The sequence below is a fragment of the Schistocerca cancellata genome, chromosome 4 (assembly GCF_023864275.1).
Source record: "Schistocerca cancellata isolate TAMUIC-IGC-003103 chromosome 4, iqSchCanc2.1, whole genome shotgun sequence".
NCBI classification, from domain to species: Eukaryota; Metazoa; Arthropoda; class Insecta; order Orthoptera; family Acrididae; genus Schistocerca; species Schistocerca cancellata.
The window spans coordinates 734322889-734336590 of NC_064629.1; the positions used below are offsets into that span (position 1 = coordinate 734322889).

The window sequence follows — 13702 nt, forward strand, 5'->3', positions numbered from 1 at the left end:
CAGATGGTAATGGAATGTTGGTGATTGTGAGACGATGCAGTATGTGATTTGTGACTTTAATTTGGGTAGCTAGGCTGAGGGCAATAGGTTGGAAATGTTGGTAAACAAGAGCAAAGATTCTTTCCATGTTGTTGTTGTAGTCTTCTGTCCAAAGACTGGTTTGATGCAGCTCTCCATGCTACTTTATCCTGTGCAGACCTCTTCATCTCTGAATAACTACTGCAACACACATCCTTCTGAATCTGATAAATGTACTCATCTCTCTTGGTCTTCCTCTACAATATTTACCCCTCACACTTCCCTCCAGTACTAAATTGGTGATCTTGATGTCTCAGAATGTGTCCTATGAGCCAGTCCCTCCTTTTACTCAAGTTGTGTCACATATTTCTTGTCTCCCCAATTTTATTCAGTACCTTCTCATTACTACATATCTACATTCTACATATCTAATCTTAAGTATTCTTCTGTAGCACCACATTTCAAAACCTTCTATTGTCTTCTTGTCTAGACTGTTTATCATCCATGTTTCATTCCCATACATTGTTACACTCCAGACAAATACCTTCAGAAAAGGCTTTCTAACACTAATGTTTATATTCAACCTTATCAAAATGTCTCTTCTTCATACATGATTTTTTTGGCATTGCCAGTCTACATTTCATATTCTCACTACTTCAGCCATCATCAGTTATTTTGCTCCACAAATAACAAAACCTATCTATTACTTTAAGCATCTTGTTTCCTAATCTAATTCCCTTGGCATCACCTGGTTTAATTCAACTACATTCCGTTATACTTGTCTTGCTTTTGTTGATGTTCACTTTATATCAGTCTTTCAAGACACTGACCATTCCATTCAACTGCTCTTCGAAATCTTTTGCTGTCTCTGACAGAATTACAATGTCATTGTTTAACCTCAAGGTTTTTAGTTCTCATTCCTGAACTTTAATCCCTACTCCAAATTTTTCTTTGATTTCCTTTACTGCTTGCTCAGTAAACAGAGTGAATAACACCAGGGATAGGCTGCAACCCTGTCTCATGCCCTTCTTAACCACTGCTTCCCTTTCATGCCCCTTCGCTCTTATAACTGCCATCTGGTTTCCACAAAAGCTGTAAATTGCCTTTTACTCCCTGTATTTTATCCTGGCTACCATCAGAATTTCAAACAGATTATTCCAGTCAACATTGTCAAAAGCTTTCTCTAAGTCTACAAATTGGATAAACTTATGTTTTCCTTTCCTTAACCTATCTTTTAAGATAAGTCCTAGGGTCAGTAGTGCCTTGTATGTTCCTACATTTCTCTGTAATCGAAACTGACCTTCCCTGAGGTTGGCTTCTGCCACTTTTTCCATTCTTCTATAAACAGTTTTTATTAGTATTTTGCAACCATGATTTATTAAACTGATAATTTGGTAATTTTCACATCTGTCAGCAACTGCTTTCTTCAAAATTGGAATTACTGCATTCTTCTTGAAGTCTAAGGGTATTTCGCTTGTCTAGTACATCTTGCACACTAGATGGAAGACTTTTGTCATGGCTGGCTCTCCTACAGTAATCAGTAGTTATGGTGGAATGTCATGGAGAGATATTTGATATGAAGACGCAGATGGATTTGAGGCAGAGGTTATGGGATGGGTCTACAGGTTTGAGTATGGTTTAGAGTTTACACAACATTTCTCACATGGGATCATTGTGGCAGGGATTGTAGGTGGAAAAGTTTGCAGTTGGCAGATAAATTCTGTAAACTAATCACTTTCATTCATCACAGAGGAAGTGAGTCATTGTATGTCAGGAGGATGTTCAAATTATGCTCTTTTTCGAGCTTGTGGATAACTGCCATTCCTTTGATTGAGATGCTTGTGTTATTGGAATTTGGTAGATGCCCTCATTGGAAGTATGTACATGATGTTGTAGAATGAGATATTAAAATAACATTACAATGTTTTTAGAAGTTCTGGAATCTCAGAAAACTATCAGAAATGTTATATTACAATGCAAGAAGAAGAGGGAAAATTAGTTTATTACAGATAAAATACAAAATATGTTCTGATACTGAAGTTTTACTAGGCAATTGCTACTATGTCTGACAACTGGGTTCTCTGCACATAACTGAAGTACATGATGAAGGTTAATTTTCTTTATACACCATACTGGTTGTTCCTCCAGTGCCCTATATATATGGGCAATGACAAAAAAGAATGATGATATATCTTTGTACTTGGTATCAAAAAGTCTACAATCAGAGTTCCTATGCCTTATCCTCACATATCCCATAATCCTCCTACCATCCCCAAGAAACAGCCATAAAGGAGGCCCCATCATCCAATATCACCCTGGACTTGAACAATTAAACAATGTTTTCATCAGGGCTTCGACTATCTATCATCACCCCCAGAAATGAGGGACATCTGACTCATGATTCTTCCCACCCCTCATAAAGTGGTATTTAACAGTCCACCCAACCTACACAACACCCTGATCCATCCCTAAGCCATCTGAAGCCTTTGCTATAAGGATCATATATCTGTGGAACACCCAGGTCCAAGACCTGCTCAATTCACCCACCCAGTACATCCTACTTAGTCCTCTCACTGGCTTACCCTATCCCACCAATGAAAGCCACCATGTCATGTGCCAACTCTGTTGCAATTTCTTCACAGTACATTATGGGGACATGACCACCAACCAGCTGTCCACCAGAAAGAATGCCCACTGCCAAACTCTGGCCAAGGGTTGATCACCTAGTGGCAGAATACGCTGCTGAGCACAACATGCTCAACTTAAATGGCTGCTTCAAACCCATTCCAACTGGATTCTTTCCCAGAGCACCAGCTTTTATGAACTATGTAGATAGGAATTATCCTTGCAAAACATACTTTGCTCCCATAATCCTCCTGGCCACAATCTCCACTAACCCACTGCAGTCACACCCTCTACCCAACATTTTCCCCTTTGTCTGTCCTGTCACACCCTGCCAATCCATGCCTCTATGTCACTATCATTGTGCACTGCATGAAATCACCGCCTCTGGTGCCCATATGTTATACTCATATTCCACCCACCTGCAACATCTCCCTCCTCCAATCCTGTCTCATACATGTGCTGTGTCCCTCTGAGCTGTCAGCAACCCCTACCCAAATCTTTTTCCCACTTCCTTCTTCTCAGCCATCCTGACACAACACCTCACCCCAGTCTACCTGCTGATCAGCAGTTCCTTTCTTTTCTGTGTGTGTTTGTCAATGACTCAGTGCTTCTAATATATGGTGAGAGGTCTCCTGTATTATATTTATATCACCTACTGGTTCCCTAATGTCCTAAGCCTCATATTGTCCATCCTTTGTTACTGTCTCATAATTTACATATACTTCGTCTCTCCCATACTGTCTATCCAAATCTTTCTCTATAATTCTCTTCTTGAATTTCTTATGCAGATGCATCACGGGTCTTTAACAACTACGTTCAAGCCTAACATTTGCGACAACCGGTGGTATGACCATTTTGATCATAGCCCAAGCTATCCTCTGAACCTGTGTCACCCAGATTATGGTAAAACATTATCCAAGCAACAAATTACTACATTTCATCTGCAAATCAACTCACCGCTCCTCACATATTGCTCCCATCATAATTTCATGTCTGTTTTCATCCCTAGCTAAAACCCAGTCCCACATCCTCTTTCTTAAATATTGTCTAAGCCATGGGATTCCTTCACTCCCCTTCAATAACCTAATTATAAAAATTTTCCTTCTCCAGATGTCACCCCCCCCCCCCCCCCCTGCTTTACAGTGACCTTCAGATCTTCAGATTCTGCCAGTTCCTACATCTCACAAAGCTGGTACTACAGAAACAAATCTCCATAGTCCAAGAATCCCAGAACTGTCTCTCCTCCTTCCACAGGATAGTTTTGCTGTGCAGTCCCAACTACCTACCCTACATCTCCCAAATTGAAATGCTGGCTGGTCCTCCAACACCATGGAAGAACATTACAGACACCAACTCCAAAAATTATCAAAATTTAAAGACATGCTACTCCCACCTCAAAATACCACTGTCCATCATAACCTAACCTACTCCCAGTTAACACTCTCATCAACCACTCATAGAATCTCTGCTCTTGTTGAGCAACACATCCAATCAATTTCTCATAGCGTAGCCTTGCATATCAGAGATACAAACCACTTCACTCAAGTCTTGGCCATCCCCACCTCATTATCACCTGGTTACTTACTAATTACAGTTGATGCCACCTACCTATACACCAACAGCCCTTATGCTCATGACACTGCTGCTATTAAACAATACTCTCCCAATATTCTTTTGATTTCAAGCCCACTGCCTCATTCATTATATATCTAAAACTTACATCCACATACACAACTACTTATTCTTTGATAGGAAGACACTTAAACAAATCTGTGGTGTGACTATGGGCACTCACTTGGCACTTTCCTATGCCAGTCTGTTTATGGGTCATCTAGAGAAGATCTTCTTAGTCTCCCAGAGCCCCAAATTCCTCGTTTGGTTCAGGTTCATTTGTGATATATTCATGATCTGAACCCAGGGCCGAGACACCTTGTCCTCACTCTTACCGAACCTCAGCATCTTCTTTTCCATGTGCTTCAACTTGTCCTCCTCAGCCCAGTGTACCACCTTCCTGGACATTCACGTTCACCTGTCTGATAGCTCCATCCATGCCCCAGTTCAGATCAGTTCCATAAATCATGAATAGTACCAGCATTTAGATAGCTGTCACCTGTTCCACACCAAAAATTGCTCCAATTTAGCCTGGCCACCCAGGAATGGCATATCTGCAGAGACAAGAATTCCCTTTCCCAGTGTGCCAAAGGTCACAAAAGCCTTCATAGACAAATACTACCCCCAAACACAGTCCACAAACAGATTTCCTGTGCCAAATCCTCAGACAACCCTAATCCTCCCATTACCCCAAGAACCAACCTCAACACCTTCTTGCCCATCTGCTTCACCTTGTCCTCCTCAGCCAGTGTGCCACCTTTCTGGACATTCACTTTCACATCTCTGATGGCTCCATCCATACCCCAGTGCCTCCATCATCGCCCAGTATCATCTCAGACTGGAACATCTGAATTATACCCTTTGCCAGGGCTCAGCTATGTCATCATACTCAGAAATTAGGGACATCATATCCACAATGCTTCTCAGCCCTCCTAAAATGGTATTCCACTGCCCACCCAGCCTAAACAATGTCTTGGTCTATTTCTACACCAATTACACTCCCAGTCTCTTGTCACAAGGGCCATATCCCAGTGGAAGATCCAGGAGCAAGACCTTCCAGATTCACCCAACTAATACATCCTGATCTAGTCCTCTCACTGACTTACCCTATCTCATGAGAGGCATGATCACTTTTAAAATCAGCAATGTCATTTGCTATCTCTCCTGCAATTTCCGCAGAGCATTTTGTGTGTGCATGACTATTAATCAACTGTCCACCAAAATGGTCACCACAAACTCTGGCCAAGAGCAGCATTTACCAATTGACTACTCAGTGGCAGACCACATTGGTGTGCACAAAATGCTTGAGTTCAATGACTGCTTTCCAACCCATTCCATCGGCATCCCTCTGCTCCAGCACCAGCTTTTCTGAACTGTGCACATAGGGGTTAAACTTGCAACATATCCTTTGCTTCCATAATCTTCCTGATCAATCTCTGCTAACCCACTACAGTCACACCGCCTATCCAACAGTCTCCATTTCCTCTGACATGCCAACCATTCCCAATCCATACCTCCATGTTGTCATCATCATGAACTACATGAAGCCACTGGCTCTGTTGCCTGTGTGTTGGATTTGTATCCTGTCCTATCCCACACAACTACTGCCTCCCTCTTAGCTATTAGTTACTCCTCACTAAACCCCTCCTCCCATTTCCTCCCTCTTTCTCCCTCTAACCATACCACCTGATATAACTCCTCACTTCTGTCTACCAGCTGATCTATAGCCCTGGTATTATGGGTCCAGCAAGTGTAATGTACCTGCTCATGTATGAGTATATGAGTATTTGTATGGTCTCTGCTATTCAGTGAGAGGTCTCCTTTATTCCTGAAGTATTTAAAGCCTTCCAGAACTTTTGTTTGCATATTAATACTAGGTGTATTTAAAGAAAAATTATGGATAATAAATGTCTGTACAAAGAGTAATATTTTTTCCTATTTTCAAGCTTCTTTCGCCTGGAACAGTATCTCTTCTGGATAGCTTCATGTCTTCTCCATGCCAATAAAAGTTGTAATTAGTGGTTTAGAGGCAGAATTATTCTTTTTAAGACTGGTAAAGCTTATTCCAATAAAAACTGTGTTATAAGTGTGGTGTCTGTTTTTCAGACATGTCTGAAAGAACATACACCATTTTTAATTCAGTTGCCACAGACACACACGAGGGCTGTTTAATAAAGAATGATCATAATTTTTTTGACAACATACCTTTACTCATCCTCATAATTTTGATGGTCCTTCTCAAAGTAGTCTCCCATGAATGTGATGCACTTGTCCCAGCATTTCTGCCAGTCTTCAAGTACATGCTGGAAACCATTTTCTGAGGGGTCCTTCAAAATCGCCTCCACAGCCTTCACCACTATGTCTGATGATTGATAATGCCTCCCAAGAAGGCGTTTCTTCATGTTAGGGAATAGAAAAAAGTCACTTGGGGATAAATCCAGACTATAGGGAGGGTGAGGGATGCACTTCACGTTGATTTTTGCAAGATATTCAGCAACAACATTGGTAATATGTGGCTGCGCATCATTGTGGTGCAGCATCCAGTCTGCTTCACAGAAATGTGGTCTTTTGTACCTAATATGGACTTGCAATGCTTTCAGGACACCCCTGTTGTATTGCCTAGTTACTGATGTGTGTGCAGGTACAACATGCTGATAAACCATTCCATGAATATCAAAGAATGAGATGACCATAACTTTCCCAGCAGAAGCAACCACTTTTTCTTTTTAGGGGGTTGGTGATGAAGGAAACTTCCACACTGAGCTTTGTTGTTTGCTCTCAAAATGATGTAGCCAAGTTTCATCAGCAGTGATTACATTTGAAAGAAATTTCAGATCTTCCTCTAACATGAACTTTAACTGCATGCAGACCTGCATGCGAATGTCCTTTTGTTCAGAAAACAACAGTCTTGGAACCAATCACACACAAACACGTGTCATGTGTAATTTTTCTGTCACCAACATGTAGGTGGCACCCAATGAAATGTTCAGTATTTCAGAAAGTGATCTTAAGGTAATTCGTCAATCCTCTCTTACAATGACAGTAGCAGTGTTGATGTTTTCTTCTGTAAGAGCAATAACTGGAGCACCGGACCCACCTTCCTTTGAAATTGATTGTCTCCCTTCTTTAAACATTTTGAACCACCTTTGAGCTGTGCTGTAGGGAAGAACAGACTCTCCAAAGGCCTCCTGTAGCATTGTATAGGCCTCAGCTGAAGATTTGTTGAGGTGAAAGCAGAATTCAGTGCCACATATTGTTCCTTGCGTGTTACCTCCATTGCAGTGGTTGATGATACTGAACATATCTGACCTTGCCTGCCTCTCACCACAGACTGTAGCCAGGAGTCCCAACAATGAAACTACTATGGTGTGTTTGCTACACATTAAGCAAACAGAATATTATAAGATAAAATTTTAGCATAAGAAATTATGACCATAAAGAAAATTATGATCATTCTTTATTGAACAGCTCTCGTAGATGACATAAGAGAAGCTCAGACCTCAGCTGCAATCAGATACTGTAATGGGAGTGGTTGCCTTAACAACTTTGGCTCTTCAAGAACACTTCCCATTCAGACCAAATTCTCAACTTGTCACCTGACAGCTAATGATATCTTCATTGCGGATGCACACTACATGTGAACTGTTGAGAGAATAAGATGAAGCTGCAAGCAATGAGGATAGCTGAAATGGACACTACAGGTATAGTTTGCAAAAAGTTGTGAATTTGGGCTGGAAGGGAAGCAAGCTGATGCAGGTAAGGTGCCCACTTGCATAACATGTGAAATTCAGGTTAGAGTCCCAGTCCAACACAAATTTTCACTTTTTGTCATTCGATTTTTTTCAATGGCCAATTGCAGCTGAGGACTTAGTTTCCATTATGTCATGTATATACATGGATGCTGAATCAAAAACAGACCCTGTTCTTTCTGACAAGTCCAAAAGAACAGACAACACACATATAATGGTATATGCACCTCATGGTGAATAATGTTGTTTTAAATGTGGGTGCATACTATGTCCAAACTCTTGCAGGAATCAGGTTAAGCCAAGAACAGTGATGATAATGGACAGTGGATGCTACATGTGTAGTGTGTGAATTTGGGCTGGACAAAAAGCATGCCCAAGCATGAGTTGTTTAGGCGACTGCTTGCATAATGTGGGAAATCCAAGTCTGAGTCCTGGTCTGACACAAATTTTCACTTGTTGCCATAGGATTTATTTAAGTGCCCAATTGTGGCTGTTATAACTATTGTTTTATTTATTTATTTATCCAAAAAATAATACCATGCATCAACAATTTTGCCTTTTGTAGGTGAAACTCTACCAAGTAAGCCATCTGAGAATGTAACAGGGAGCAAATGAAAACTTCAATTTTCCAATACTTTTCTCCTACTATTCCAATGGTCCAAGCTTAGCATAGGCTCTTCTGCATACCTTTCCCTACTAGCACTTCTGAAAGAGTAGTTTAACCAGTGTAGAGGTTTGATCTAGAATCAATATTTAATTTTGCAGTTGATTTAATGCTGAAATTTGTAATACATGCAGGAGATTCTTTGTACAATTTTGGTTATTAAGAGAGAGGTAATGACTAGTTTAGATTAGATTAGATTAATACTAGTTCCATGGATCATGAATACGATATTTCGTAATGATGTGGAACGAGTCAAATTTTCCAATACATGACATAATTAAGTTAATTTAACAACATACTTAAGTTAATATAACAACTTTTTCATTTCTTTGTGTTTTTTATTTTATTTTTTTATTTTTTAATATATTTTTTTAAATTTATATCTAAAAATTCCTCTATGGAGTAGAAGGAGTTGTCATTCAGAAATTCTTTTAATTTCTTCTTAAATACTTGTTGGTTATCTGTCAGACTTTTGATACTATTTGGTAAGTGACCAAAGACTTTAGTGCCAGTATAATTCACCCCTTTCTGCGCCAAAGTTAGATTTAATCTTGAATATTGAAGATCATCCTTTCTCCTAGTATTGTAGTTATGCACACTGCTATGACTTTTGAATTGGGTTTGGTTGTTAATAACAAATTTCATAAGAGAGCTACTGTGAATATCCCTAGATCCTTAAATAAATGTCTGCAGGATGATCTTGGGTGGACTCCAGCTATTATTCTGATACACGCTTTTGTGCTATAAATACTTTATTCCTCAGTGATGAATTACCCCAAAATATGATGCCATATGAAAGCAACGAGTGAAAATAGGTGTAGTAAGCTAATTTACTGAGATGTTTATCACCAAAATTTGCAATGACCCTTATTGCATAAGTAGCTGAACTCAAATGTTTCAGCAGATCATCAATGTGTTTCTTCCAATTTAATCTCTCATCAATGGCCACACCTAAAAATTTGGAATATTCTACCTTAGCTATATGCTTCTGATTAAGGTCTATATTTATTAATGGCGTCATACCATTCACTGTACGGAACTGTATGTACTGTGTCTTATCAAAATTCAGTGAGAGTCCGTTTACAAGGAACCACTTAGTAATTTTCTGAAAGACAGTATTGACAATTTCATCAGTTAATTCTTGTTTGTCAGGTGTGATTACTATACTTGTATCATCAGCAAAGAGAACTAACTTTGCCTCTTCATGAATATAGAATGGCAAGTCATTAATATATATTAAGAACAACAAAGAACCCAAGACTGACCCTTGTGGAACCCCATTCTTGATAGTTCCCCAGTTTGAGGAATGTGCTGATCTTTGCATATTATGAGAACTACTTATTTCAACTTTCTGCACTCTTCCAGTTAGGTACGAATTAAACCATTTCTGCACTGTCCCACTCATGCCACAATACTTGAGCTTGTCTAGCAGAATTTCATGATTTACACAATCAAAAGCCTTTGAGAGATCACAAAAAATCCCAATGGGTGGTGTTCGGTTATTCAGATCATTCAAAATTTGATTGGTGAAATCATATATGGCATTTTCTGTTGAAAAACCTTTCTGGAAACCAAACTGACATTTTGTTAGTACTTCATTTTTACAGATATGTGAAGCTACTCTTGAATACATTACTTTCTCAAAAATTTTGGATAAAGCTGTTAGAAGGGAGATTGGACAGTAATTGTTGACATCAGATCTATCCCCCTTTTTATGCAAAGGTATAACAATAGCATATTTCAGTCTATCAGGGAAAATGCCCTGTTCCGGAGAGCTATTACACAGCTGGCTGAGAATCTTACTTATCTGTTGAGAACAAGCTTTTAGTATTTTGCTGGAAATGCCATCAATTCCATGTGAGTTTTTGCTTTTAAGCAAGTTTATTATTTTCCTAATTTCAGAGGGAGAAGTGGGTGAGATTTCAATTGTATCAAATTGCATAGGTATGGCCTCTTCCATTAACAGCCTAGCATCTTCTAATGAACACCTGGATCCTACTATATCCACAACATTTAGAAAATGATTATTAAAAATATTTTCAACTTCTGACTTTTTGTTCGTGAAGTTTTCATTCAATTTGATGGTAATACTGTCTTCCTGTGCTCTTGGTTGACCTGTTTCTCTTTTAATAATATTCCAAATTGTTTTAATTTTATTATCAGAGTTGCTGATTTCAGATGTGATATACATACTTCTGGATTTTTTAATAACTTTTCTTAATATAGCACAGTAGTTTTTATAATGTTTGATAGTTTCTGGGTCACTACTCTTTCTTGCTGTCAGATACATTTCCCTTTTCCGGTTACAAGATATTTTTATACCCTTAGTAAGCCATGGTTTGTTACAAGGTTTCTTACGAGTATATTTAACTATTTTCTTGGGGAAGCAGTTTTCAAATGCATTTACAAAAATGTCATGAAATAAATTATATTTTAAATTGGCATCAGGTTCATGGTACACCTCATCCCAGTCTAACTGCTGTAGGCTTTCCCTGAAATTTGCAATTGTTAATATCGTTGACTGAACGTACTACTTTGGAGGACTGTTTAGTATTGCTGAATGGAGCTACAAGCCAAATCAAGAAGTATTCTCTTAGGACACAGTATAGCAGCCCATAACTTGGTCTGTCTCCATTCAAGAACATAGCTTTAACATGTCATGGAGTTTCACTTTGGTTACACTGCATTGTTTTAGTGAAAATTTCATTTGTGAAATATGTCCCAGAATCAGTGTTGTGCACGGAGGAATGACTAAACAAATGAATTAATTGCTTACAACATACATACGTATATATATATATATATATATATATATATATATATGTGTGTGTGTGTGTGTGTGTGTGTGTGTGTGTGTGTGTGTAGTTCACATATCACAGTTATCTTAATACTTGTATTAATATTTGAAGCTAAATGCTTCATTTCATGATGTGGCTCACATAAGAAGTACATACCACCTTTCCAGGTGCTCCCACAGGGCCCATTTTTCCTGGTGGCCCAGCTTCTCCTGGAGGCCCAGGAGATCCTGGCCTGCCATCTTCTCCATCTTTCCCAGCATCACCCTTTGGCCCAACCAATCCTGGCTCACCTGCAGGTCCAGGGAAGCCTGGTGGTCCAGGATTGCCCTTTGGTCCTTCAGGACCTATTGGACCTCGAGGACCAGGAGAACCCTGTACTCCAGCCTTGCCTTCATCTCCCTTTGGTCCTGGTGGCCCCCTCTCTCCCTGAAATGAGGCATTTTAACATACTGATTATGTAAATGAAATACTATGTTTAGAACATAATGTATCACAGAAATCTGGTTCTTTTGTACTAAGCCACACACACACACACACACACACACACACACACACACACACACACACACACACACACATATTAATGCACAAGATAATTGTAATCCCTTTCCACCTAGGCCCTGAAACAAAGAATATTGCATTTTTCCAGTACCATTAATAAACAGATACAGGGATTAGATTTGCTTTTATTTTAAAAAGGAATTGCTTTATTTTTTTGTGCCAGAGTAGCAGATTTGTATAAGAAAAATTCAGAGATCTATTACCAATATGAAATTACAGAGTAAAAGTACATTCAATATAGTAATTTTTGTGGTCACTGTAATGGGGCATTACCTGGAAGTTTATGCCACACTCTTCAGGAACAATAATGCCACCATGGCAAGCAATAAATGCTTCTGCCACTCCTGATAATAAGTGGGAGTAAACTTCCAGATGGTACACCATTCAAATGACTGCAAAATCTGCACAAAAATTCCCATATTCAATTATTTTTACTGTGTTGTTTCTTTGCAGAACCAAAGACAGTAATACTGCAGAAACTGCCCAATTTGTTACAGTGAAATAAAAAAGAATAACATATTTCCTAGAAAAAATTCAAACTAATGCTTGTATCTTGGTGACAATTTGCAAAATATGTTGTCTTTATTTCATGAGCCTCTGGACACAATTCATATATGTGAAAAGAGATTAGAAATATCTTAGTAGGTCAAAAGTTATATGTGGTGAAAGATTCAGGTATCTCAATCTTTATACTCATACTCAACCCTTGGTGTGCTGCATAATGTACTAAAAGTGGGAAACACATGCCATCCTTTTTTACACTTCTACATTTACATCCTTATAACTACTCTGAAAACCATTGTGAAGTGCACAGCAGAGAGTACTTCTCATTGTACCGCATATTAGGTTTTCTTCCTGTTACACTCACATATGAAGTGTGGAACCGACAAATGCCTCTGTGTGTACTGTAATTAGTCTAGTATTTTCTTTGTGGTCCCTATGGGAGTTATACACAGGTGGCTGCAGTATATTCCTAGAATCCTCAATTAATATTGGTTCTTAAAAGCTTGTAAGTATGCGTTCAGGTGATAGCTAGGATCTATATTCAAGCATCTGCCATTTCATGTTTTTCAGCTTTTCTGTGATGTTCTCCCCTACATCAAACAATGTCTGACCTTCATGCAACCCTCCATTGTATATGTTCAATATTTACTCTTGGTTCAAATTGGTAAGAGTCCCACACACTTGGGCAATGTTATATGATAGGTAGCATGAGTGTTTTGTGCGCAATCTTCTTTGTAGCTTGAATGCATATTCCCAGTATCCGGCCTATGATCCAAAGTCTACCACCTACTCCATTTGCAACTGAGCCTATGTGATCATTGTCTTTCATAACCCTTCAAATTGGTACAGCCAGGTATCTGTATGAGTTAACTGATTTCAACCATGATTCACTGATGTTTCAGTCATAGGATACTACATTTTGCATCTTATGAATACACAATTTTACATTTCTTAGCATTTATTGCAAGTTGTCAGATTTTGTAAACTTTGAAATCTCATCACGATTAGACTAAATGTTTTTGTAGCACTTTTAGACAATTCTTCATTACAGATATCTGCTTCATCTGCAAAAAGTCCAAAGTTATCATTAATATTATATACCAGGTCACAAAGTCACAACATAAGCAGTAAGTGTCTGTATATACTTTCCTGGGATACTTCTGAAGTTATTT

At 38.8% G+C, this 13702-nt stretch overlaps 1 protein-coding gene across 1 annotated transcript in view; it reads right to left on the reverse strand.

Annotated features, from left to right (window-relative positions):
• The window catches only part of LOC126183837 (collagen alpha-1(XI) chain-like), a 533300-nt gene that overhangs the window by 63942 nt on the left and 455656 nt on the right, over window positions 1-13702 (reverse strand). Inside the window, exon 22 of the mRNA XM_049926098.1 lies at window positions 11622-11891. Coding sequence (XP_049782055.1) covers window positions 11622-11891 — 270 coding nt within the window. The remainder of the gene's footprint in view (window positions 1-11621; window positions 11892-13702) is intronic.